Source organism: Ahaetulla prasina, chromosome 2 (genome assembly GCF_028640845.1).
Source record: "Ahaetulla prasina isolate Xishuangbanna chromosome 2, ASM2864084v1, whole genome shotgun sequence".
Lineage (NCBI taxonomy): Eukaryota > Metazoa > Chordata > Lepidosauria > Squamata > Colubridae > Ahaetulla > Ahaetulla prasina.
This window is the reverse complement of record NC_080540.1, coordinates 31364828-31390903: the sequence shown is the minus strand read 5'-3', so window position 1 is coordinate 31390903 and position 26076 is coordinate 31364828. Positions and strand designations below refer to the sequence as shown.

Below are 26076 nucleotides of genomic sequence, written 5' to 3'. Positions count from 1 at the left end.
AATAACAGACTGTCTTAGCAGTCTGAGCCACCAGAGGCCCTGGTGTAAGCACAGCCCAAATCCCCCCTGGGTGCTCAATTGTTCCAGAATCAATACTGTCAAATGATCCCACTAACCCAGGGGTCTCCAACGGGGGTGGGTTCTACTTACCTTTACTACCAGTTCGCAACGGGAGAGCACACTTCTGCGCATTCACAGAAGCTTCTATGCTTGCACAGATCGTCAATTATGATGTCCGGGTGGGTGGGCGGAGCATCCCACTGCTTTTACTATTGATTCTAAAGAACCGGACAGAACTGGGAGCAACCAATCACTGGTCTCCAACCTTGGCAACTTTAAAACTTGTGGACTTCAACTCCCAGAATTCCTCAGCTAGCTGGCTGAGGAATTCTGGGAGTTGAAGTCCACAAGTCCTAAAGTTTCCAAGGTTGGAGACCCCTGCACTACCCCACAAATGCCCAGAACAGTATTTTCAATATAATTTCATCACTGGGGTCTTCTAAGGACTCCAAGATCATTTAGTAGACAGATTATTTTAACATCTCCACCACAGTCTCCAAACTCATGTCTCTCAACCTTAGCAACTTTAAGATGCATGGACTTCAACTCTCAGAATTCTCCACCCAGCATGGGGAATTTTAACAGGTAGATTCTGGGAGTTGAAGTCCATTCATCATAAGGTTTTCCAAGGTTGAGAATTTCTAATTTCCACTAATTTGCAACTTTCTGAACCCCGAGACCCAAAACCAATAACTTCCAACTCCTCAGAAACAGATCGTGGTCTACTGAATTTCTGCCCAAGAAACAGGCACGGATTTAAGAAAACGAGATAAATAGAATGACCGTTTCCTTAAGCTCAGCCGTATTTCAACCCTAATCAGAGCTGTCCAAGGTGCTGAAACGGTCTTGTCACCGCTCTCTTCCTCAGGTGTCTAGTACAGCGGTCGTCAACCTTTCCGGTTTAGCAGACAGGCGTGGGAAGGTAGGGAGGGGAGAGGGGCAGTGGTGGGATTCAGCCGGTTCACACCACTTCGGGAGAACCGGTTGTTAACTTTGTGAGCAGTTTGGCAAACTGGTTGTTGGAAGAAATCATCAGGGCAGAGAACCGGTTGTTATATTACTTGAATCCCACCACTGAAAAAGGGATCGCTCCGGGTGCATGGTAAGCGGACGTGCTCATGTGCACAGCTCCATTTGTGGATCAGCTTGCCGCTGTAAGAATTTAGCACCCACCCCTCTCCTAGAAGAATGAAATATTTTAGAAAATATTTAAAAAGGCAGAATATATTACCCTGGATGAGAAATGGAGAAACATGTTTTAAAGACAAAGCAGCTTCCTGACTCCCCCCCCACCTTTGTCAATGGGCCATTAAAGCCTCAGCTAAGCTCACTCATTTTCCCCCACCTTTGTCAACCATCATCTGCATCATAATAGAACCCATCTAGCAACTGAAACTCACCACATGGCACCTGGGAAGATTACATCAGCCAGCAAGGCTAGCTAAGACTCCCACCCCCTGGGAGTCTGACAACCAATCAGGATACTCTTCCTGTGCCCCAGAAAGTTCAAAGCTCAGAAAAAGCATAAAGCCAGGGAGCACACAGGATCTCATCCCTTTTCTGTCCAGGATCTCAAGCCATGTGATCCTGGCCACCATTAAACCATCTTTCCAAGCAGCCTCCATGTTTCCAGTGTCTTTGTCCCCACTTGGAACTGAACCCAGATGGATATTTCTTCCAACACCGCTCACGGGAATGGAGCTTTGCGCGCTTGTGTGAATGGAGCTACACTCGCGCGCCTCAGTTCCGAACAGGACATGGCCCGGCCCTGGGATTCGGGACCCCTGATCAAGTCATACCTTTTACAACTCATTTTATTAAAAGGCAGGTGCTTTCAACAGGCCTGCCTTTTAACAAACTGTGCTAACTGATACCAGATCTCTGCTTTCCTATCACCAAGGACTAATCTCCTACAATCAATGGTTGGAAGAAATGTCCATCTGGGTTCAGTTCCAAGTGGGGAGAAAGACATTGGAAACATGATGGCTTTTTTGGAAAGATGTTAATAGTGGACAGGGCCACATGGTTTGAGGTCCTGGGCAAAAAAGCACATGGTTGAGCGCGCGTGTGAGAGAGAGATTTAAACCGTCTGTTGGGGTTTGAATTTGAGCTTGTATTCTGATTGGTTGTCAGACTCCCGGGGTGGGGGGGAATCTTAGCTAGCTTTGTAGGCTGTCTGTGTCCCAGGCTTGGTTGAGCCTTGCTGGGTGATGTAATCTTCCCAGCTGCCGTGTGGTGAGGGCCATGTCTTAATCCCATCACGCTGAAGCTGAAGCGGGGGGGGGGGGCAGGGAGCTGCAGGAAGCTGCTTTGTCTTTAAAACCATGTTTCTCCCTTTCTCATCCAGGGAAATATAATATTCTGCCTTTTTAATATTTCCCAGAATATTTCATTCTTCTAGGAAAGATGGGGTGCTAACTTCCTACACCCTGTTATCTTTGTTCTTACCAGATCGGGGAGTCTCTGCCAACTGACACTTTTTGTTCCTTGATTAGATTTACTACATATTCCAGACTCTATCATGGTACTACAAAAAACAAAAATTATTGCCTGGAAGTCATGGTGGGCCAAGGAATCTTAACCGCCCCCCCCTCCCCATGAATCTGCCAGGTGCCTGTTGCAATAATAATAGCATTTAAACTTATATGGAGTTTTCATGTCAAATGATCTAAGTGCCAAAGCCCACTGCAACTACATAGCAAAAAAAGCTCTAAGAGTTGTAAACCTAATTTTGCGTAGCTTCTTTTCCAAAAACACCACACTACTAACCAGAGCATATAAAACATTTGCTAGACCAATTCTAGAATACAGCTCGCCAGTTTGGAACCCTCACCACATCTCTGACATCAATACAATTGAACGTGTCCAGAAATATTTTACAAGAAGAGTTCTCCATTCCTCTGAAAACAATAAAATACCTTATCCCACCAGACTTGAAATCCTAGGCTTAGAAAACTTGGAACTCCGTCGCCTTCGACAAGACCTAAGTTTAACTCACAGAATCATCTATTGTAATGTCCTTCCTGTTAAAGACTACTTCAGCTTTAATTGCAATAATACTAGAGCAACCAATAGATTTAAACTTAATGTCAACCGCTTTAATCTAGATTGCAGAAAATATGACTTCTGTAACAGAATCATCAGTGTTTGGAATACTTTACCTGACTCTGTGGTCTCTTCCCATAATCCTAAAACTTTTATCCAAAAACTTTCTACTATTGACCTCACCCCATTCCTAAGAGGACCATAAGGGGCGTGCATAAGCGCACAAACGTGCCTACCGTTCCTGTCCTATTGTTTTTCTTTTCTTCTTCCTATATATATGCTTATACCTCCTTATATTTACCCATATATGTGTTTATTTACTATATAATCTTTTTGTATGATACCTACATATATTGTTATGACAAAATAAAATAAAATAAATAAAATAAAATAAATAAAATATGGTACCTCCCCATAGTGCTTTACAGAAAGGGTCCCCAATCCCCCTAGGCTGTGACCAGTGGTGGGTTTCAAATTTTTTTACTGTTGGTTCTGTGGGTGTGGCTTGATGGGCGTGGCATGGTGGGCATGGCTTGGTGGGCATGGCAGGGGAAGGATACCGCAAAATCCCCATTTCCTCCCGATCAGCTGGGATTCGGGACCCAGAGAATAGATGGGGGTGGGGCCAGTCAGAATTTTTACTACACGTTCTCCAAACTACTCAAAATTTCCGCTACCAGTTCTCCAGAACTGGTCAGAACCTGCTGAAATCCACTCTGACCGCGACCCACTACCAAGGCTGGCCTACTCGAAATTGGGCCATGCGAGTGGCAGGCTGGTGCACACGTGTGTAACTCAATTTGGACAAGCAGTAAGATGGTGGGCACTCATTCGTGCAGTCAGCTCAGCATTCATGTAAGTTGAGCTGCGTGCGTACGTGCCAACTGGCCACTCATGCAAGGGCTGTATGTATGCATGTGCTCGTTCACGCAGCCCAGTTCCCCTCCCTCACGCCAGGCCACCGAGCCTCGAAGTTTGGGGGCCACTGCTTTACAGCACTCTCTGGCAGTTTACAACAATTACTACCACAACAAATCTGGTTTTACAATGTCAGTATTATTTGCATTATTTGCCCCCGACCATCTGGGTCCTCATTTTACAGACCTCGGAAAGATGGAAAGCTGAGTCAACCTTGAGCCCCATCAGGATTGAATTCCAAGCATTAAGGAAGGGCAAGAAAGGACGTTCATTTTAACATAACATAATAACAGAGTTGGAAGGGACCTTGGAGGTCTTCTAGTCCAACCCCCTTCTGAGGCAGGAAACCCTACATCATTTCAGACAAATGGTTATCCAACATTTTCTTTAAAATTTCCAGTGTTGGAGCATTCACAACTTCTGCAGGCAAGTTGTATCACTTATTGATTGTTCTGTCAGGAAATTTCTCCTTAGTTCTAAGTTGCTTCTCTCCTTGATCAGTTTCCACCCATTGCTTCTTGTCCTGCCCTCAGGTGCTTTGGAGAATAGTTTGACTCCCTCTTCTTTGTGGCAACCCCTGAGATATTGGAACACTGCTATCATGTCTCCCCTAGTCCTTCTTTTCATTAAACTAGGCATACCCAGTTCCTGCAACCGTTCTTCATATGTTTTAGCCTCCAGTCCCCTAATCATCTTCGTTGCTCTTCTCTGCACTCTTTCTAGAGTCTCAACATCCTTTTTACATCGTGGCCACCAAAACTGAATGCAATATTCCAAGTGTGGCCTTACAGGCCACACTTATTTTATTGAAGTGAAGCAGTCATTGGCTACAAACAAACGAAGGTGTATCTACAAAAAGCCTGATATGCCTTTCAAATGATCGATGATTTTTCCCCCTTTTCTCTTTCCCAAGTTCCCCTTTGCTGCTCCTGTGGGTTTCCCAGCTAGGAGCTTCCGCAGGGGAGATTGAAAAAACAAGAGAAGTTGCCCCACCTCCCAGCATGACTAGAGCCCTGCCCCTTTTTCACAGACAAATAACTATCTAAAAGAATGCAAATGACCAGCTGTCTGCAAGGAGTATAAATCCTTCCATTCCCCACTATCCAGCCAAAGTTGAAGAAGCTTCTTGGATGAATAGAATTTTTTTTTAATAGAATTTTTTATTGGCCAAGTGTGATTGGGCACACAAGGAATTTGTCTTGGTGCATACGCTCTCAGTGTACATAAAAGAAAAGACCATCAAGAATCATAAGGTACAACACTTAATGATAGTCATAGGGTACAAATAAGCAATCAGGAACCAATCAATATCAATATAAATCGTTAAGGATACAAGCAACAAAATTACAGTCATACAGTCATAAGTGGGAGGAGATGGGTGATAGGAACGATGAGAAGATTAATAGTAGTGCAGACTTAGTAAATAGTTTGACAGTGTTGAGGGAATTATTTGTTTAGCAGAGTGATGGTGTTCGGGGAAAAACTGTTCTTGTGTCTAGTTGTTCTGGTGTGCAGTGCTCTATAGTGTCATTTTGAAGTTAGGAGTTGAAACAGTTTATGTCCAGGATGTGAGGGGTCTGTAAATATTTTCACAGCCCTCTTTTTGACTCATACAGTATACAGGTCCTCAATGGAAGGCAGGTTGGTAGCCACTGGTTTTTTCTGCAGTTCTAATTATCCTTAAGCAACCATTTGAAGTTATAATAACACTAAAAAAAATGGCTTGCAACTGGTCCTTGCACTTACGACCGTCGCAGCATCTCCACGCTCAAAATCCGGCACTTGGCAACTGGTATGTATTTACAACAGTTGCAGAATCCTGGGAGTCACATAATTCCTAATTGCAGACCTCCTAGCCAGCTTCCTACAAGCAAAGTCAATGGGGAAAGCCGGATTTGCTGAACAACCAGGATTCGCTTAAGGATTGCAGCGATTCACTGAACAATTGTGGCAAAATAGGTCGTAAAATTGGGTGCAACTCACTTAACTAGCAATAGCACTTAGACTTACCCATATACCGCTTCACAGTGCCTTCGCTAAGCATTTTTACAGTGTCAACATATTGTGTCCCCCCCCCCGCACAATCTGGGTCCTCATTTTTACTGACCCCGGAAGGATGGCAGGCTAAGTCAACCTTGAATCAGTCAAAATCAAACTGCGGCAGTCGGCAGAATTAGCCTGCAATATTGCATTCTAACCACTACGCCACCATGGCTCAACTATCTTACTTAGCAATTGAAATTCTGGTCCCAACTGTGGTTGTAAACCAGAGGTGGGTTTCAGCAGGTTCTGCCAGTTCTGGAGAACTGGTAGCAGAAATTTTGAGTAGTTCGGAGAACCGGTAGTAAAAATTCTGACTGGCTCCACCCTCATCTATTCTCTGCCTCCCAAGTCCCAGCTGATAGGGAGGGAATGGATCAATCGCCTGATGGACCCTGAGAGGTTCCGGATGGAGCTTGGGCCGTTCCCTGAGGATCTTGCCCACGGCACGACTGAAGAACTAGTTGCGGCCTGGGAACGGGCCGCGGCTGGGGCTTTGGACCGTGTCGTGCCTTTGCGGCCTCTGACCCGGCGTAGATCTCAATTGGCTCCTTGGTTCTCTGAGGAGCTGAGGGAGATGAAACGCCGGAGAAGATGCCTAAAGAGCACCTGGAGGTCTAGCCGTTCCGAGGCTGATCGGACACTAGTGAGGTCTTTTACTAAGACCTATCTAGTGGCAATGAGGGAGGCGAAACGTTCTTACGTTTCCACCCTCATTGCATCGGCAGATAACCGCCCGGCCGCCCTGTTTCGGGTGACCTGCTCCCTCCTTCATCAGGGGGGGCGGGATGACCCCTTACAGGGACGTGCTGAGGAGTTTAACGGTTATCTATACGATAAAATCGTTCAGCTTCGGGATAGTTTAGACCAAAATTGCGATGATCCAAATGAGATGACGGAGACGCGTCTTGTTGAGGTTGTTTGATTCTGTGGCTCTCGAGGACGTGGACAGGTTGCTGGGGAGGTTACATGCAACCACATGTTTACTGGACCCGTGTCCCTCCTGGTTAGTACTAGCTACTCAGGAGGTGACACGAGGCTGGCTCCAGGGAATTATAAATGCTTCTTTGGTGGAAGGGGTTTTCCCTGCCGCCTTGAAAGAGGCGGTGGTGAGACCCCTCCTCAAGAAGCCTTCCCTGGATCCAGCTATTTTGGGAAATTATCGTCCAGTCTCCAACCTTCGCTTTGTGGCGAAGGCTGTAGAGAGTGTGGTTGCATGGCAGCTTCCCCGGTACCTGGATGAAGCTGTCTATCTAGACCCGTTCCAGTCCGGCTTCCGGCCCGGACATAGTACAGAGAAAAGCTTTGGTCGCGTTGGTGGATGACCTCTGGAGGGCCAGGGATAGGGGTTGTTCCCTGCCCTGGTCCTATTAGATCTCTCAGCTGCTTTTGATACTATCGACCATGGTATCTTGCTGCACCGGTTGGAGAGTTTGGGAGTGGGAGGCACCGTTTATCGGTGGTTCTCCTCCTATCTCTCTGACCGGTCGCAGACGGTGTTGACAGGGGGGCAGAGATCGACCGCGAGGCGCCTTACTTGTGGGGTGCCTCAGGGGTCGATTCTCTCGCCTCTCCTGTTCAACATCTATATGAAGCCGCTGGGCGAGGTCATCAGTGGTTTTGGGATGAGTTACCATCTGTACGCTGATGACACGCAGCTGTACTTTTCCACCCCGGGCCACCCCAACGAAGCTGTCGAAGTGCTGTCCCGGTGCCTGGAAGCCGTACGGGTCTGGATGGGGAGAAACAGACTCAAGCTCAATCCCTCCAAGACGGAGTGGCTGTGGATGCCGGCACCCCGGTACAGTCAGCTGCAACCGCAGCTGACTGTTGGGGGCGAGTTATTGGCCCCAATGGAAAGGGTGCGCAACTTGGGTGTCCTCCTGGATGGGCGGCTGTCGTTTGAAGATCATTTGGCGGCCGTCTCCAGGAGGGCCTTTCACCAAGTACGCTTGGTCCGCCAGTTGCGCCCCTTCCTTGACCGGGATGCCTTATGCACGGTCACTCACGCTCTTGTCACTTCTCGTTTGGATTATTGCAATGCTCTCTACATGGGGCTGCCCTTGAAGTGCACCCGGAGGCTTCAGCTAGTTCAGAATGCAGCTGCGCGGGTAATAGTGGGAGCCACTCGTTGCTCCCATGTAACACCACTCCTGCGCAGCCTGCACTGGCTTCCTGTGGTCTTTCGGGTGCGCTTTAAGATTTTGGTTACCACCTTTAAAGCGCTCCATGGCTTAGGGCCCGGGTACTTACGGGACCGCCTGCTGTTACCTTATGCCTCCCACCGACCCGTACGCTCACACAGAGAGGGTCTTCTCAGGGTGCCGTCCGCCAAACAATGTCGGCTGGCGGCCCCCAGGGGTAGGGCCTTCTCTGTCGGAGCTCCTACTCTTTGGAACGAACTTCCCCCTGGTTTACGCCAATTGCCTGATCTTCGGACCTTTCGCCGTGAGCTGAAAACGCATTTATTTATTCAAGCGGGACTGGCTTAAAAGTTTTATTAAATTTTAATTGGGGTTATTTATGAATTTTAGGGTTTTAAATTGATTGTTTTAAATTTCGGCCATTTATGTAATATGCTTGGTTTTAAGTTTCTGTTTTAATGTGTATATTGTGGGGTTTTACTATTTGGCTGTACACCGCCCTGAGTCTTTCGGGAGAAGGGCGGTATAAAAATCTAATAAAATAAAATAAATAAATAAAATAAATGGAGATTTTTGCAGTAATCTTCCCCTGAAGTGGGGTGGGAATGGAGATTTTACAGTATCCTTCCCCTGCCATGCACACAAAGCCACACCAACCAATCCACACCCACAGAACCAGTAGTAAAAATTTTTAAAACCCACCACTGTTGTAAACTGAGGACTAGCTATACTACTATTTTCACTCTGATTCCTAAACATGTAGGCTCAGCAGTTACTCGGTGGGCTTGTGTTTGTTCCTGTGATCTAACACAGAGTTCCCCAACCTTTCTGGGTTGGCGGCCCCAAGCGAGGGGAGGAGGAGAAGAAGGGATGGTTGGGGGCGGTGCAGGCAGGCGCATGTGGGACCACAAGTGGCCGCAATGATACTTGTGCGAGTGGGGCCATGAACACCTGCAATGACGCTTGTGCGAGTGGGCTACGAATGCCTGTGACGAGGCTCAGGTGAATGGGATTGCGAGTGCCTGTAATGACACCTGCGCGCGTGGGGTTGCAAGCGCCCACAACAACAACACTCGTGCGAGTGGGGCTATGAACGCCTGCGATGACGCTCTCATGAGTGCAGTTGCAACCGTTTGTGGCACGGCTCATGCGAATGGGACTGCGAGTGCCTGCGATGAGGCTCATGCAAATGGGACTGCGACAGCCCGCGACAACGCTTGCACAAGTGGGGCCGCAAGCACTCACAGTGAGGCTCGCACGAGAGGGGTCGCGACTGCTCGTGATGCTCATGGCGACGCTCGGACAATTGAGGCCATGTGCGTGCACCAGCCGGCCCCTCACGCAGCCCGGTGGCAATTAGGCCACAGCCTGGTAGTGTCGTGTCCCACTCCCACTCTGACAAACGAGGCAAGGAAGTCCGTAACAAACTTGGCAATGAAGCTTTTGCAGCTTGCCAAGTTCCTTCGAGGTTTATCAGGGCAGGCAGGAATCCAAGTTGTGACTTCAGCGATAGAATCCGATATCAGCAAACTAGATAAGACTTTGCTTGACTCAAGGTTGGAATGCCAAAAGCAGGTCCTTTATATAGGCTGTGGGGTGTGGCTCCATGATTCAGCATTTATCCAGGCCTGCCCCACCCCTACTTCTGCTGGCGTCGCCTCTCAGATCTCTGGAAGCGAGGGTCCTCCCACACTGAATTGTCTTCAGCTGGATCTGCTGTCAGCTTCTGGGAAAGGGAGGGGTCAGAGGGAGTAGGGCCGAGTGATTCTAGCACCTGGTTGGCTTCCTGCTCTGAAGGCTGAGCCAAAGGAACACACGCTGTATGAGTGAGGTTTATCAGGCTTGTCCTTTCACTCCTGGAATCCTCTCCGGGCATGGGGCCAGGGCCGGGGGCTGGAGGCATGACAGGCTGTTCATCTTCATTATCAGACTCGGAGTCTGATAAAAGGCCCGGTTGGAGACGGGAGGGGCCCGGCTGAGGAGAGGAGGGAGGACAAGTCACAACAGGTAGTGGGTCACACCCACAGATTGGGGACCCCTGATCTAACATAAGCAGTGAGTTCTTGAAGGAGCTTCTCTCTCCGGTTTTCCCCTGCAAGCCAGGTCACGTGCCGTCCTTGCCATCGCTGTGTATGCTCTGGTGCCGAATGAGGTGTGCCTTCCGGATGAAATCCCTCCCACACTTCACGCATTGATAGGGTTTCACGCCTGCGTGAATCCTCTTGTGGTTAATCAGCCCCGAACCGGAATGGAACTGGCTGCCGCACTGCAAGCATGTGTACGGCTTCTCCCCTGTGTGGGTCCTTTGGTGGATGGTCAGAAGGGAGTTGCGGCTGAAGCACTTCCCGCAGGTAGGACACCTGAAGGGCTTCTCGCCCGTGTGGCTCCTCTTATGCACCAGGAGGTGAGAGCTCTGGCTGAAGTTTTTCCCGCAGAAGGAGCACTTGTACGGCTTCTCGCCGGCGTGGCTGCGTTGGTGGTAGATGAGGCCTTGGCGTGAGTGGAAACTGCTCCCACACTGGGTGCACTTGTACGGCTTCTCTACGTCGTGGGTCCTCTGGTGGAAATTCAGATGCGAGCTTTGACCAAAGGTCTTCCCGCAGATCGGACACTTGTGGTAGGGTCTCTCGGGAACCGGGATGTTATCGTCTGGTTCCCGACTCAAGTCCAGCCCAGACGGGATGCTTGACTTCTGAATCTGGAATAATAAGGGTTTGCCCAAGATCTTCCTATTGATGACCGAAGCGATGGATAGGGTGGCTTTGTTCTGTATATGGATTCCTGGCTGAATTTTTGGCCGGGTCTGATTCTGGAAGAGTTTCTGCTCATCGGGGACGCTGGAAAAGTTCTTGGTGAATCGTCCTTGTGGGATCCAGCACAGGTCCCTTTCCTCAACTCCTCCCTGCAAATAGCTTCTCTGCTCCTGATCATTTGCAGGTCTGTAGTCTGTTGGAATGAGAACAGAAGAGATGCTGATTTCATGTAGAACAGAATAACAAAGTTAGAAGGGACCTTGGAGCAAAGGTGAAATGTAAAATTTGTTACTTCCAGTTCTGTGGGCATAGCTTGTTGGGGAGGGGGTAATGTAACTGGGTAGGTGTGGCCAACTTTTTTTTTTTACTTTTAAAAGCATTTTTTCTACAACCTCTTCGGCCAAAGAGGTTGTCGAAAAAATGCCTTTAAAAGGCTCTGATGATCCCAGCTGAGCCACAGAATCATCAGAGGCTTTTTTTTTTAACTTTTAAAAGCATTTTTTCGGCCGAAGAAAAAATGCTTTTAAAAGTAAAAAAAAAAAAGCCTCTGATGATTGTGTGGCTCAGCTGGGCATGTGGGGGGGGGGAGGGCAGGGATTTTTGCTACCGGATCTCCGAACCACCTGCTGCCATCGCTACCAGATTGGGCGATCCGGTCTAAACCGGGAGCATTTCACCCCTACCTTGGAGGTCTTCTAGTCCAACCCTCTGCTCAAGCAGGAAACCCTATACCATTTCAGACAAATGGCTATCCAATCTTTTCTTAACAACCCCCACTCTTAAGTGATGGAGCACCCACAACTTCTGGAGGCAAGTTGTGCCACTGGTTAAATGTCCTTATTATCAGGAAATTTCTTTAGACAAATGGTTATCCAACATTCCAGTGTTGGAGCATTCACAACTTCGGGAGGCAAGTTGTTCCACTGATTAATTGTTCTAACTGTCAGGAAATTTCTCTTTAGTTCTAGGTTGCTTCTCTCCTTGATTAGTTTCCACCCATTGCTTCTTGTTCTACCCTCTGGTGCTTTGGAGAATAGCTTTGACTCCCTCTTCTTTGTGGGAACCCCTGAGATACTGGAACACTGCTATCATGTCACCCCTAGTCCTTCTTTTCATCAAACTAGACATACCCAATTCAGACAGAGATTAACAGAGTTGGAAGGGACCTTGTAGGTCATCTAGTCCAACCCCCCGCTCAAGCAGGAGACCCTACACCATTTTTGACAAATGGCAGTCCAATCTTTTCTTGAAAGTCTCAAGTGATGGAGCTCCCACAACTTCCAAAGGCAACTTCTGTTCCATTGGTTGATTCTTCTCACTGTCAGAAAGTTCTTCCTCATTGTTTAGCAATGGAGATTTTGGGCTCAATTGCGGTCATAAGGCGAGGACTACCTCTATCTTTGAAATGATGTCCCAAAGGGGGTTGTCTAGTGTTTTAAAAAAACATTCAGATTCATATCTAAACCAAGATAGGCTGTGGAAACCTTTACAAGAAAAACGTGCCTTAAAACAGGGGTCTCCAATCTTGGTAACTTTAAGCCTGGAGGACTTCAACTCCCAGAATTCCCCAGCCAGCAAAGCAAAGCTGCCAAGGTTGGAGACCCCTGCCTTAAAAGTTGTGTAGAAGGAGGAGGAACAAAACTTAAACTTTAGTATGTGAGATGCAAACAGTACCTGGGAGACAACTGCCCCCATCACTTTCTCCTTCGGCTTCTCCTTGCAGCTGGCTCTGATCCGGAGGCTGGAAAGCTTGTTCTGATCCTGAAAAACCAACCGCTACTTCCTCACATGGCATGATATCCTGAAATATTAATGGTATACGCTTTAGCTAGCTGAAGGACAGACTATGCCTTAATCTAATATAAAGAACGGTTGATGGAATTGGGTGTTCTAGTTTAATGAAAAGAAGGTGTCAGTTTTGGAAGACAATTTTCTTTTTTGCTTCTTAACTGCCACATATTTTAGCTGGGGAAGTTGGGAGGGGGTTGTTGTTGGAGCGGTAGAAAGTTAGTCATAACAACATTATTTATTGTATTATTTATTTATTTATTTTATTATTTATTTATTGCAACAATTTTTACTACAGTCACGGACCACTAACTAACTAACTAACTAACTTTACTTACTTTATTTATTTATTTTATTATTTATTTATTGCAACAACAATTTTTATTACAGTCACAGACCACTAACTAACTAATTAACTAACTAACTAACTTTACTTACTTACCTACTTGCTTTATTTATTTATTTATTTGTCAAATTCATTGGCTATCCATCTGACCGCAGGGTAACTCTGGGCGACAATAGGGATAGAAATAGAAATAGGGATAGAAAGAGACAGACAGACAGACAGATACCAGTTTGATCTAATGGTTAAGCTGCAGGCTAGAAAACAGGACACTGTGAGTTCAGGTCCCACCATTTTTTTTTTATTTGCATTTATATCCCGCCCTTCTCCGAAGACTCAGGGTGGCTTACACTATGTCAAGCAATAGTCTTCATCCATTTGTATATTATATACAAAGTCAACTTATTGCCCCCAACAATCTGGGTCCTCATTTTACCTACCTTATAAAAGATGGAAGGCTGAGTCAACCTTGGGCCTGGTGGGGCTTGAACCTGCAGTAATTGCTGGCAGCTGCTGTTAATAACAGACTGTCTTACCAGTCTGAGCCACCAGAGGCCTTAGCCATGAAAGCCAGCTCGGTGACTTTTGACCAGTCAATCTCAGTCCAACCCACCTCACAGGGTTGTTGTTGTTGTGGGGAAAATAGGAGGAGGAAGGTGTGTTGGACATGTTTGCCACCTTGTGTTATTTGTAAAAAATAAAAATAAAGGTGCGATACAACTAAATTAAAGAGGTCTGTCTGTCTATCCTAGATAGATGACAGGACAAACAGATAAGATGTTTTTAATTTATTTGTATGGTCAAAACATATAAGAATCTTAAGAGCTGTTTTAGCCGCAAACAAATGATCAGTTTCTCTAATCTAGTCAGTTTCTCAGTGGCTGGTAAGTACAATCAGAGCCACTAGTTTACAGTACTTAGCAGAGCACATATAAAAAAAATAAGGTGCTATGCAGTGTAGGCAGGGGTGAAATTCAGCAGGTTCTGGAGAACCGGTAGCGGAAATTTTGAGTAGTTCGGAGAACCGGCAAATGCCACCTCTGGCTGGCCCCAGAGTGGGGTGGGAATGGAGATTTTGCAGTATCCTTCCCCTGCCACGCCCACCAAGCCACGCCCACCAAGCCACACCACACCCACCAAGCCACACCACGCCCACCAAGCCACGCCCACAGAACCGATAGTAAAGAAATTTGAATTTCACCACTGAGTGCAGGTGAATATTAAAGTCCGATGAACAATAAACCCCATCTTGCATTGGAAATAATCAGCGATGCTTCCTTTTTTGAGACGTGCTGCCTTTCCACCACTAACCTTAGGGTCACGGATGTAATCAGGATCAGTTCTCCTCACCTGTTGCTCCCACTCTTCCATTCCCGGCTGCTTCTGCAGAAAATCCTCGGCCAGGGCTACCGCCTGGGAGCAGGTGTCGGGGCCCCGGGCTCTGACCCAGCTCTGAATCTCCCCTGGTAGGATAGCCAGGAACTGCTCCAGGATCAGCAACTCCAGGATCTGCTCCTTGGAGTGTCTCTCCACTTTCAGCCACTGGCGGCAAAGCTCCTGAAGACGGCTGCAAGCCCATCGCGGGCCCTCAGCCTCCTGGTAGCAGAAACGCCGGAAGTGCTGGCGTTGCTTCTCCCGGCTCAGGGCGCTTCCCTGTAAGATGGCCATCTTCAATTTCCCATAATCCTCTTGCTCTCCGGCCTCCAGGCTACTGAAGGCCCTTTCAGCTTGCCCACCGAGGGCGGGCAAGAGACGGGATACCCACTCGTATTTCGGCCACCGGCAAGCTTTGGCCACTTGCTCAAAGGAGGCCAGGAAGCCCTTGGCATCATCCCACGGGGTCGGCTCCTGGGGCGGCTGAGGAGACCCCCATCGTGAGCAAGGGGATCCCGTTTCCTGCCGAAAGTGGGTGTCCCAATAAGGAAGGACCACTTCGTCTGGTTCCTGCTTAACTTTCTTCTGCGGTGGCACCCTTTGTGGGAATTGCCCAATGCTTCCAGTCGGTAGCAGCTGAGGGTTTCTTCCCACCGTGCCTGACCCTCCTGCCACTTTGAGGACCATCACCGGATCTTCCATTTCCAAGACGGAAATGGAGCGTCTCTGCAGAGGGAGAAAGAAGACAAGCAAGAAAACATTTGTTGCTGGGAAAGAAAGCTGATGTGGGTAGCCTTTGAGTTACAATAGTTCGCTTAGTGTCGTGTCCCACTCCTCCGCTGACGGCCGGGTCAGGGAAATCCGAATCAGGCTTGCCTCTGCAGCTCTGCCCAAAGTCCTAGCAAAGTCCTCAGAGCAGGCAGGAGACCAGTAAGTGACTTCAGCAAGATAAGTTTGACTTTGCCTGACTCAGAGACTGCCAGAAAGCAGATCCTTTATATAGGCCATGGGGTGTGGCTCCATGACTCAGCACTCATTAAGGCCTGCCCCTCCCTTCCTTCTGTTGCCTCCGCCTATCCAATCTTCTGATGCGAGGGTCACTCCAATCAGCTGTTGGAAGTAAACTTTCCTCAGGCTCACATGCTGTGGAGGAGGGGGAGGGGTCTAGCTGCTCCATTTGCCTGGGCATGGAGTCAGGGCTGGGGCCGGGAGGTGCTCCTTCTTCTGCAGTTTGTCTGGGCATGGAGCCAGGACTGGGGCCGGGAGGCATACATTCCTCCGTGTTCGGGAGCAGATAAGAAGGCCCCGGCTGCTCTGAGGGCGGGCAAGACACAACACTTAGTGACAGTTCAAAGTTACACCAGAACTGAAAAAAGTGACTTATGACTGTTTTTCACAGTTCTGACCGTTACAGCATCCAAATGGCCACATGATTTACAATCGGATGATTGATCACTGACTCACATCTATGACGGTTGCAGTGTGTCCCGGGGTCATGTTCGCGATCTTCGTGTCAATAGGAAAACTAATTCCCTTAATAGCTGTGTTACTAATTTAACAACTCTAGCAAACTTAACAAACATGGCAAGAAAAAAGTTGTAAAATGGGGCAAAACCCACTTAACAAATTTCTCACTTAGCAATGTAAACTTTGGGCTCAATTGTGGTCGTAAATTGAGGACGGCCTGTAAAGCACAGAGGGAAAATCCCCAACTGAGCCATTTATTTAGCCACCAATCAAAGTCAAAACAACACCGATAAAAGTGACGTGCAGCCAACCCTCACACTTACGACCATCACAGCCTCCGCATGGATGGGTGATCAGAATTTGGGCGCTTGGATCATCTATGATCCCGAGGTCACGCGATCACCGTTTGTGACCTTCCCCAGCAGGCTTCTGGCAAATAAAGTCAATGGGGGAAGCCCGATTCACTTAACAACAGTGTGACTCACTTAACAACTGCAGTGATTTGCTTAACAACCATGACAAGAATGACGGTAACCACCAGTAATGATGCGCTTAACAGCCTTGCCTAGCAATGGAAATTCCTGTCCCAATTATGGTCGTAAGTCAAAGATTACCTGCACTAGTTTCTTTTGTTTGCTTCTTATTTATTTATTTGTTTATTTTGTCACAACATCATACAAAAAGATTATATAGTATATAAACATATAAACATATATAGGAAGAAGAAAAGAAAAACAAATAGGACAGGAACGGTAGGCACGTTTGTGCGCTTATGCACGCCCCTTATGGTCCTCTTAGGAATGGGGTGAGGTCAATAGTAGAAAGCTTTTGGTTAAAGCTTTTAGGATTATGGGAAGAGACCACAGAGTCAAGTAAAGTATTCCAAGCACTGATGATTCTGTTACAGAAGTCATATTTTCTGCAATCTAGATTAAAGCGGTTGACATTAAGTTTAAATCTATTGGTTGCCCTTGTATTATTGCAATTAAAGCTGAAATAGTCTTTGACAGGAAGGACATTACAATAGATGATTCTGTGAGTTAAACTTAGGTCTTGCCGAAGGCGACGGAGTTTCAAGTTTTCTAAGCCTAGGATTTCAAGTCTGGTGGGATAAGGTATTTTGTTGTTTTCAGAGGAATGGAGAACTCTTCTTGTAAAATATTTCTGGACACGTTCAATTGTATTGATGTCAGAGATGTGGTGAGGGTTCCAAACAGGTGAGCTGTATTCTAGAATTGGTCTAGCAAATGTTTTATATGCTCTGGTTAGTAGTGTGGTGTTTTTGGAAAAGAAGCTACACAAAATTAGGTTTACAACTCTTACAGCTTTTTTTGCTATGTAGTTGCAGTGGGCTTTGGCACTTAGATCATTTGACATGAAAACTCCAAGGTTTTTAACGGGATGTGGGTCGTCTGTAAGGTAATGTCCATCTAGTATGTACTTAGTTTTTGGGTTCTTTTTTCCTATATGTAAAACTGAGCATTTGCTGGTTGAAATTTGGAGCTGCCAATTTTTGGACCAAGCGGTTAGATGGTCAAGGTCGTTTTGAATGATAGAAGTGTTGTCTGTGGTGTTAAATAGTTTGACATCGTCAGCAAAGAGAACACAATTACTTGAGATATTCTTCTCCAACCTGGCGCCCTTTGGCTGCATTGGACCTCAACAGCCATATTCTCTTGGACTACCCCAGAGGTGCTGTTTCAGGAGGCAACTGGACTTTCTGGGAAACGTTTTCTTTGAAGACGTTTCGCTTCTCATCCAAGAAGCTACTTCAGCTCTGATAGGATAGTGGGGAATGGGAAGGATTTATATTTCTTCCAGACAGCTGGTCATTTGCATCCTTTGAGAGAGTGGTTGAGGCCACCTGGAGCTTTACCTGTGTCTTCCGGGTCACCTGACTGGTGCAAATGGGTGTGGAGCCTTCTTCGAATTGCTGAAAGGACTGTGCTGTAGACTGGACATAGACATAGATATACTGCACGATTCAAAAAGAGGGCTGTGAAAATATTTACAGATCCGCTCGCATCCTGGACATAAACTGTTTCAACTTCTACCCTCAAAACGACGCTACAGAGCACTGCACACCAGAACAACTAGACACAAGGACAGTTTTTTCCCCCGAACACCATCACTACTCCCACTTATGACTGTACGACTGTAACCTTGTTGCTGGTATCCTTACGATTTATATTGTTTCCTAATTTGATTTGATTGCTTGTTTGTTCCCTATGACTATCATTAAGTGTTGCACCTTATGATTCTTGACAAACTCCCCCCCAAAAAAAACCTCCCAAAAGCTTTAACCAAAAACTGTCTACCATTGACCTCACCCCATTCCTAAGAGGACAATAAGGGGCGTGCATAAGTGCACAAAAGTGCCTACCATTCCTGTCCTATTGTTTCCTTTCAATATATGTTGAATGATAATACTTCTATCATTCAAAAAAACCTTGATCATCTAACCGCTTGGTCTAAAACTTGGCAACTCCAAATCTCAACCAGCAAATGCTCAGTCTTACATATAGGAAAAAAGAACCCAAACACTAAGTACATACTTGATGGACATTACCTTACAGATGACCCCCATCCTGACCTTGGACTTTTCATGTCAAATGATGTAAGTGCCAAAGCCCACTACAACTACATAGCAAAAAAGGCTCTAAGAGTTGTAAACCTAATCTTGCGTAGCTTCTTTTCCAAAAACGCTACACTACTAACCAGAGCATATAAAACATTTGCTAGACCAATTCTAGAATATAGCTCACCTGTTTGGAACCCTCACCATATCTCTGACATCAGTACAATTGAACGTGTCCAGAAATATTTTACAAGAAGAGTTCTCCATTCCTCTGTAAACAACAAAATACCTTATCCCACTAGACTTGAAATCCTGGGCTTGGAAAACTTGGAACTCCGTCGTCTTCGACAAGACCTAAGTTTAACTCATAGAATGATCTATTGTAATGTCCTTCCTGTCAAAGACTACTTCAGCTTTAATTGCAATAATACAAGAGCAACCAATAGATTTAAACTTAATGTCAACCGCTTTAATCTAGATTGCAGAAAATATGACTTCTGTAACAGAATCATCAGTGCTTGGAATACTTTACCTGACTCTGTGGTCTCTTCTCATAATCCTAAAAGCTTTAACCAAAAACTTTTTACTATTGACCTCACCCCATTCCTAAGAATAAGGGGCGTGCATAAGCGCACAAACGTGCCTACCATTCCTGTCCTATTGTTTTTCTTTTCTTCTTCATATATATATATATATATATATATATATATATATATATATATATATATATATATATATATATATATATATATATATATATATAAATATAAATATAAATATAAATATATATATATATATATGTTTTCTGAGGTTTAACCAAAGATCATAACTAAAGATCTACATATATATATATATATATATATATATATATATATATATATATATATATATATATATATATATATATATATATATATATATGCTTATACCTTTATGTACTATATAACCTTTCTGTATGATAGTTACATATATTGTTGTGACAAAATAAATAAATAAATAAATAAATAAATAAATAAATAAATAAATAAATATGTGCTTGTATATAATGTTGTGACAAAATAAAAAAATTAATTAATTAAAAAAACTCCGTATCTTTTCTTTTATGGTACACTGAGAGCGTATGCACCAAGACAAATTCCTTGTGTGTCCAATCACACAGCCAATAAAGAATTCTATTCTATTCTATTCTACTCTACTCTACTCTATTCTATTCCATTCCATTATTCTATTCTATTCTATTCTATTCTACTCTACTCTATTTCATTCCATTATTCTATTCTATTCTATTCTATTCTATTCTATTCTACTCTACTCTACTCTACTCTACTCTACTCTACTCTACTCTACTCTACTCTACTCTACTCTACTCTACTCTACTCTACTCTACTCTACTCTACTCTACTCTACTCTACTCCACTCCACTCCACTCCACTCCACTCCACTCCACTCCACTCCATTCCATTATTCTATTCTATTCTATTCTATTCTATTCTATTCTATTCTATTCTATTCTATTCTATTCTATTCTATTCTACTCTATTCCATTCCATTATTCTATTCTATTCTATTCTATTCTATTCTATTCTATTCTATTCTATTCTATTCCCCACCATCCAGTTAAAGCTGAAGAAGTGACTTGGATGAGAAGCGAAATGTCTTCAAAGATAAAACAAGAAAGTTCAATTGCTTCCTGAAAAAAACCCATCTTTGGGACATACCCATGACCTGGATGACTGAGCATCTCATAGGCTCTCTTGGATTAGTTAAAAATTGTGGGGACTGAAAACCAAGATAACTGACAGTCACTTGATTTGGGGTAGGCACTTTTTTGTTTTGTTTTGATGCAAAACACTGAATGGGTTTCTCCTGCCTCCCGTCCGCCGTTTATTTTTAAAAACTCACCCAATTTTACTGATTTTGACTGCACCCTCCAGGTCGTCCTTCCTGCATATGCACCCCGCGCGACTCCGGCAGAGAAAGACAAATGCCCTTTTTTTAAAAAAAATGCATTGGAATCCTTAGCAGCATGAAAAGCTCCTGTTTCCAGAGGGAAGGGAAAAAGCGTGGGAACAGGAAAAGGGTCTGCGGTATTTACGGGTCTCCTTTTTCAAGTTATGATTCCACATCCACCTTTTCCTCTCTAGGAATGCCTTTTTTCTCCCACCAAGGAATTCACTAGACTTAACTCTTTCATGGATCTAAAATTTCACTGGCCTGGCTGTGGACAATGGAAGCTGCGGTTCAGCACAGCAGTTTGGAGAAGGCGGCTTATTATAAGTCGGTGAACCAAAAGTTCTCAACCATGAATAAACTTGCTTGACCTAGATCCAGGGTTGAAATCCAGGAGGTTCTGACAGGTTCTAGAGAACCGACAGCGGAAATTTTGAGTAGTTCAGAGAACCGGCAAATACCACCTCTGGCTTGCCCCAGTGTGGGGTGGGAATGGGGATTTTGCAGTATCCTTCCCTTGGGGTGGGGTGGGAATGGGGATTTTGTAGTATCCTTCCCCTGCCATGCCTACCAAGCCACACCCACCAAGCCACACCACACCCACCAAGCCACATCACGCCCACAGAACTGGTAGTAAAAAAAATTGGATTTCACCACTGATATAGATCAGGGGTCTCCAACCTTGGTCCCTTTAAGACTTGTGGACTTCAACCCCCAGAGTCCCTCAGCCAGCAAAGCTGGCTGAGGAACTCTGGGAGTTGAAGTCCACAAGTCTTAAAGGAACCAAGGTTGGAGATCCCTGATATACATTATGTTTTGCAGAGCGCAGCTAGTCCTCTATTTAAGATTGCAATTAGGAACAGATTTATACAGTCGTCTGTTGTGGGACCCATATGACGAGATCTGATTTTATGACATTTTTTGTGGTCTTTAAGCAAAACAGTCCTAATTATAAAGCCACTCTTCTAAACTTGTATTTTCTGCAAAAAAAAAAAAAATTTGACAAAAAGCTGCAAGTTGTGAACGGATGGTTGCAGGATCACGGAACTGGTCGCAAAAGCCAACCAGTTGCCAAGTGCTCATAATGTGGTCACATAACTTGATCGGAGGGGCAGCATTTTACAATGGCCAGAATTGGTTTATGGGCCATCAATGCTTGCCGTAAATTGAGGATTACCTGTAAGGAAGCCTTGATAAACCCTGGAGCATTCGCAACACGGGGTCATCGTATAAACACTTTGAATATTGCAAAGTACTGACTTTACTGAGATCTCTGGAGGCCCCAAAGAATCCACAAGAAAAAGATATTGTGGTTTTGATGTATGGGAAATATTTTTCTGGAATGTCTACTTGGTCTGCAGGTAAAAATGCCCTGAGGAGAAACCCACCAGGTGCTCAGACTACAGGACACTCTTCAGATGACAAAAGACATCAGAACTTGGTATGTGGAAAATCTGTTCCTAGAAATGAGACAATTGTTGTCATACATGTATGAGTCTCACAGAGAGGGAGCCCTACAAATCTTTGCGGCATAGAAAATGTTTTATCCTGAAATCTTTTTAAAAAAACACAAAGCAGTTCATACTTGTGGTGAAGTGAGAGAAAAAAAGGTTCTTTGGCCTGGGTGTTATGAAAAAAATATTGTGATCCAGAAGGGGAAAATATCCTACAGATGCCACTTAATTGTCAGAGTCTCTTTTAACCCCTTATCTGCCCCCACTTGTATCCTATTTATAGTGGGAGAGGCCTCAAGAGATCCTGGTCCAGTGGTAGGTTTCAATTTTTTTTACTACCGGTTCTGTGGGTGTGGCTTGGTGGGCGTGGCATGGCTTGGTGGGTGTGGCTTGGTCAGCATGACAGGGAAAGGATACTTTAAAATCTCCATTCCCCCCAACTCCAGGGGAAGGTTACTGCAAAATCCCCATTTCCTCCCGATCAGCTAGAACTCGGAAGGCAGAGAATAGATGGGGGTGGGGCAGTCAGAGGGGGTATTTATCGGTTCTCCGAACGACTCCAAATTTCCACTACCGGTTCTCCAGAACTGGTCAGAACCTGCTGAAACCCACCTCTGCCCTGGTCGCCAAATTTTAAGTGGAACAGGAAATTCTCTTTTAGGATTGTAAAATCAAACTTTTAAGGTTTCATGGAAGTTTTGTTTCCGTAGGAAGTGTACGGAAGTCCATAATCTCCTGGAGTGGGACTTTTTTTCAACGTTTCAGGCCATTCTTGAGTCTTTAAGAAAAGTATTTGCACTAGCCTACAGCATGTTCTTAATTTTCTCACATTGTCCACGACAGTTTTTCTACCCTCTAAACATCTGTGTGGTTTGTTACCCTGAAAGAGCCTCTTGCAGTCCAAGTATGTGGTACCTCGCTCAATAGTAGTAACTATGAGAGGGATCTTGGAGTCCTAGTGGACAACCATTTAGATATGAGCCAACAGTGTGCAGCAGCTGCCAAAAAAGCCAACACAGTTCTGGGCTGCATAAACTGAGGGATAGAATCAAGATCACATGAAGTGTTAGTGCCACTTTATAATGCCTTGGGAAGGCCACACTTGGAATATTGCATCCAGTTTTGGTCGCCACAATAGTAAAAAAGATGTTGAGACTCTAGAAAGAGTGCAGAGAAGAGCAACAAAGATGATTAGGGGATGAAGGCTAAAACATATGAAGAATGGTTGCAGGAACTGGGTATGTCTAGTTTAATGAAAAGAAGGACTAGGGGAGACATGATAGCAGTGTTCCAATATCTCAGGGTCTGCCACAAAGAAGAGGAAGTCAAGCCATTCTCCAAAGCACCTGAGGGTAGGACGAGAAGCAATGGGTTCAAACTAATCAAGGAGAGAAACAACTTAAGAATTAAGGAGAAATTTCCTGACAGTTAGAACAATTAATCAGTGGAACAACTTGCCTCCAGAAGTTGTGAATGCTCCAACACTGGAAGTTTTAAAGATGTTGGATAACCATTTGTCTGAAGTGGTGTAGGGTTTCCTGCCTAGGCAGTGGGTTGGACTAGAAGACTTTCAAGGTCCCTTCCAACTCTATAATTTTATTTTGTGGACAATTTGGCCAAGGAAGGAAGGAAGGAAGGAAGGGAAGGAGGAGGAGGAGGAATCAAATCAAGTATTTCTTGTTAATTTATTATTTTTGTTTTCTTTTTTGGATATAAGGTTTATTATTTCAGGAAATGTTTAATAGCTTCTAATGGTAATATTATTGTTTCGTAATTATTTGTTTAGTTGTTATGAGGGGGATTTAAAATAAATAGAAAGGGGGATTATATACTTACATTGTTAGCCATTTTTGTCCATTGGGTCTGGATCTTTGTTGATCAATAGGAGAGCTGAAGATTTAAAACAAGTTTGTAAACAATGGGATCAGGTATGCAATGAAGATGCACCTGTTTGTAATTAATGAGACAGCAATAAATCAGAAATTCAGGATCCATTGCAGCGCAGATTTCTTAGCACGTACCTCACAGGTTGTGAGATGTGTTAACTTTTAACTACTAGTATGTAATATTCAGTTCAGTGTGAATTGTATATGGATAAGGTAAAGGTTCCCCTCGCACGTACGTGCTAGTCGTTGCCAACTCTAGGGGGCGGTGCTCATCTCCGTTTCAAAGCCGAAGAGCCAGCGCTGTTCGAAGACGTCTCCGTGGTCATGTGGCCGGCATGACTCAACGCCAAAGGCACACGGAATGCTGTTACCTTCCCACTTGTATATGGATACCAGGTTGCTTATCATGTGACCCAAAATTCAGTAAATGTCAGGTTACAATATGTGCAATCAAGGTCCCTATATATACAGCATTCTGTATAAATTTAAACTTTTAAAGCATATTCTTCTTCTTCTTTACTGTGATATAGAATAGAATAGAATTTTTATTGGCCAAGTGTGATTGGACAGACAAGGAATTTGTCTTGGTGCATATGCTCTCAGTGTACATAAAAGAAAAGATACGTTCATCAAGGTACAACATTTACAACACAATTGATGATCAATATATCAATATAAATCATAAGGATTGCCAGCAACAAGTTATAGTCATACAGTCATAAGTGGAAAGAGATTGGTGATGGGAACTATGAAACGATTAATAGTAGTGCAGATTCAGTAAATAGTCTGACAGTGTTGAGGGAATTATTTGTTTAGCAGAGTGATGGCCTTCGGGAAAAAACTGTTCTTGTGTCTAGTTGTTCTGATGTGCAGTGCTCTATAGCATTGTTTTGAGGGTAGGAGTTGAAACAGTTTATGTCCAGGATGCGAGGGATCTGCAAATATTTTCACGGCTCTCTTCTTGATTCGTGCAGTATACAGGTCCTCAATGGAAGGCAGGTTGTATTTTTTCTGCAGTTCGAATTATCCTCTGAAGTCTGTGTTTTTCTTGTTGGGTTGCAGAACCGAACCAGACAGTTATAGAGGTGCAAATGACAGACTCAATAATTCCTCTGTAGAACTGGATCAGCAGCTCCTTGGGCAGTTTGAGCTTACTGAGTTGGCGCAGAAAGAACATTCTTTGTTGTCCTTTTTTAATGATGTTTTTGATGTTAGCTGTCCATTTGAGATCTTGCGATATGATAGAACCCAGAAATTTGAAGGTTTCTACTGTTGATACTGTGTTGTCAAGTATTGTGAGAGGTGGAAGTATGGAAGGGTTTTTCCTAAAATCTACCACCATTTCTACGGTTTTGAGTGTGTTCAGTTCCAGATTGTTTTGGTTGCACCACAAGGCTAGTCGTTCGACCTCTCGTCTATATGCGGATTCGTCATTGTCTCGAATGAGACCAATCACTGTTGTGTCATCTGCGAACTTCAGTAGCTTAACAAATGGATCATTGGAGATGCAGTCATTGGTATACAGAGAGAAGAGAAGTGGGGAGAGCACACAGCCTTGGGGGGCCCCTGTGCTAATTGTACAGGTATTTGATGTGATCTTGCTTAGCTTCACCTGCTGCTTCCTGTTTGTTAGGAAGCTTGTGATCCACTTACAAGTCTGTTCCGGTACCTGTAGCTGGTTTAGCTTAGTTAGAAGAATGTCTGGAATGATGGTATTGAATGCTGAACTAAAGTCTACAAAAATATTTCATTATTATTATTCATATACCATATTGCATTCAATGTTTTGTTTTTTTTGCCTATATCCGTCAATCTGGAAACAATTGCCTACCAACCTTAAAAACTCCTAAGGTTGAGAAACGCTGCCCTAGACCAGGGGTCTCCAACCTTGGCAATTTTAAGCCTGGTGGACTTCAACTCCCAGAATCCCCCAGCCAACAAAGCAAAGCTGGCTGGGGAATTCTGGGAGTTGAAGTCCACCAGTCTTAAAGTTGCCAAGGCTGGAGACCCCTGCCCTAGACAACCTTGCTGCATTCAACCCCTCAATGCAGAGGTCTTCAACCTTGGCCGCTTTAAGACTCATGGACTTCAACTCCCAGAATTCTCCAGCCAGCATAGCATAGCATAGCATAGCAGGCAGGAGAATTCTGGGAGTTGAAGTCCACGAGTCTTAAAGCGACCAAGGTTGAAGACCTCTGCATTGAGGGGTTGAATGCAGCAAGGTTGTCTAGGGCAGGGGTTAGAGACCTGGTGCGAATCCGGCTCGCCCTTCCCTC

The 26076-nt window shown here is 44.8% G+C and overlaps 1 protein-coding gene across 1 annotated transcript in view; it reads right to left on the bottom strand.

The window, feature by feature from the left end:
• The window catches only part of LOC131191929 (zinc finger protein 502-like), a 43863-nt gene extending 18350 nt beyond the window's left edge, over positions 1 to 25513 (bottom strand). The window contains exons 1-5 of the mRNA XM_058170575.1: positions 25454 to 25513; positions 23751 to 23804; positions 14442 to 15191; positions 12635 to 12761; positions 10329 to 11153 (exon numbers count right to left, since the gene is read on the bottom strand). Of these exons, the coding sequence (XP_058026558.1) occupies positions 10329 to 11153; positions 12635 to 12761; positions 14442 to 15191; positions 23751 to 23762 (1714 nt within the window). The 5' untranslated portion in view covers positions 23763 to 23804; positions 25454 to 25513. The remainder of the gene's footprint in view (positions 1 to 10328; positions 11154 to 12634; positions 12762 to 14441; positions 15192 to 23750; positions 23805 to 25453) is intronic.
• Positions 25514 to 26076: the final 563 nt, after the last annotated feature.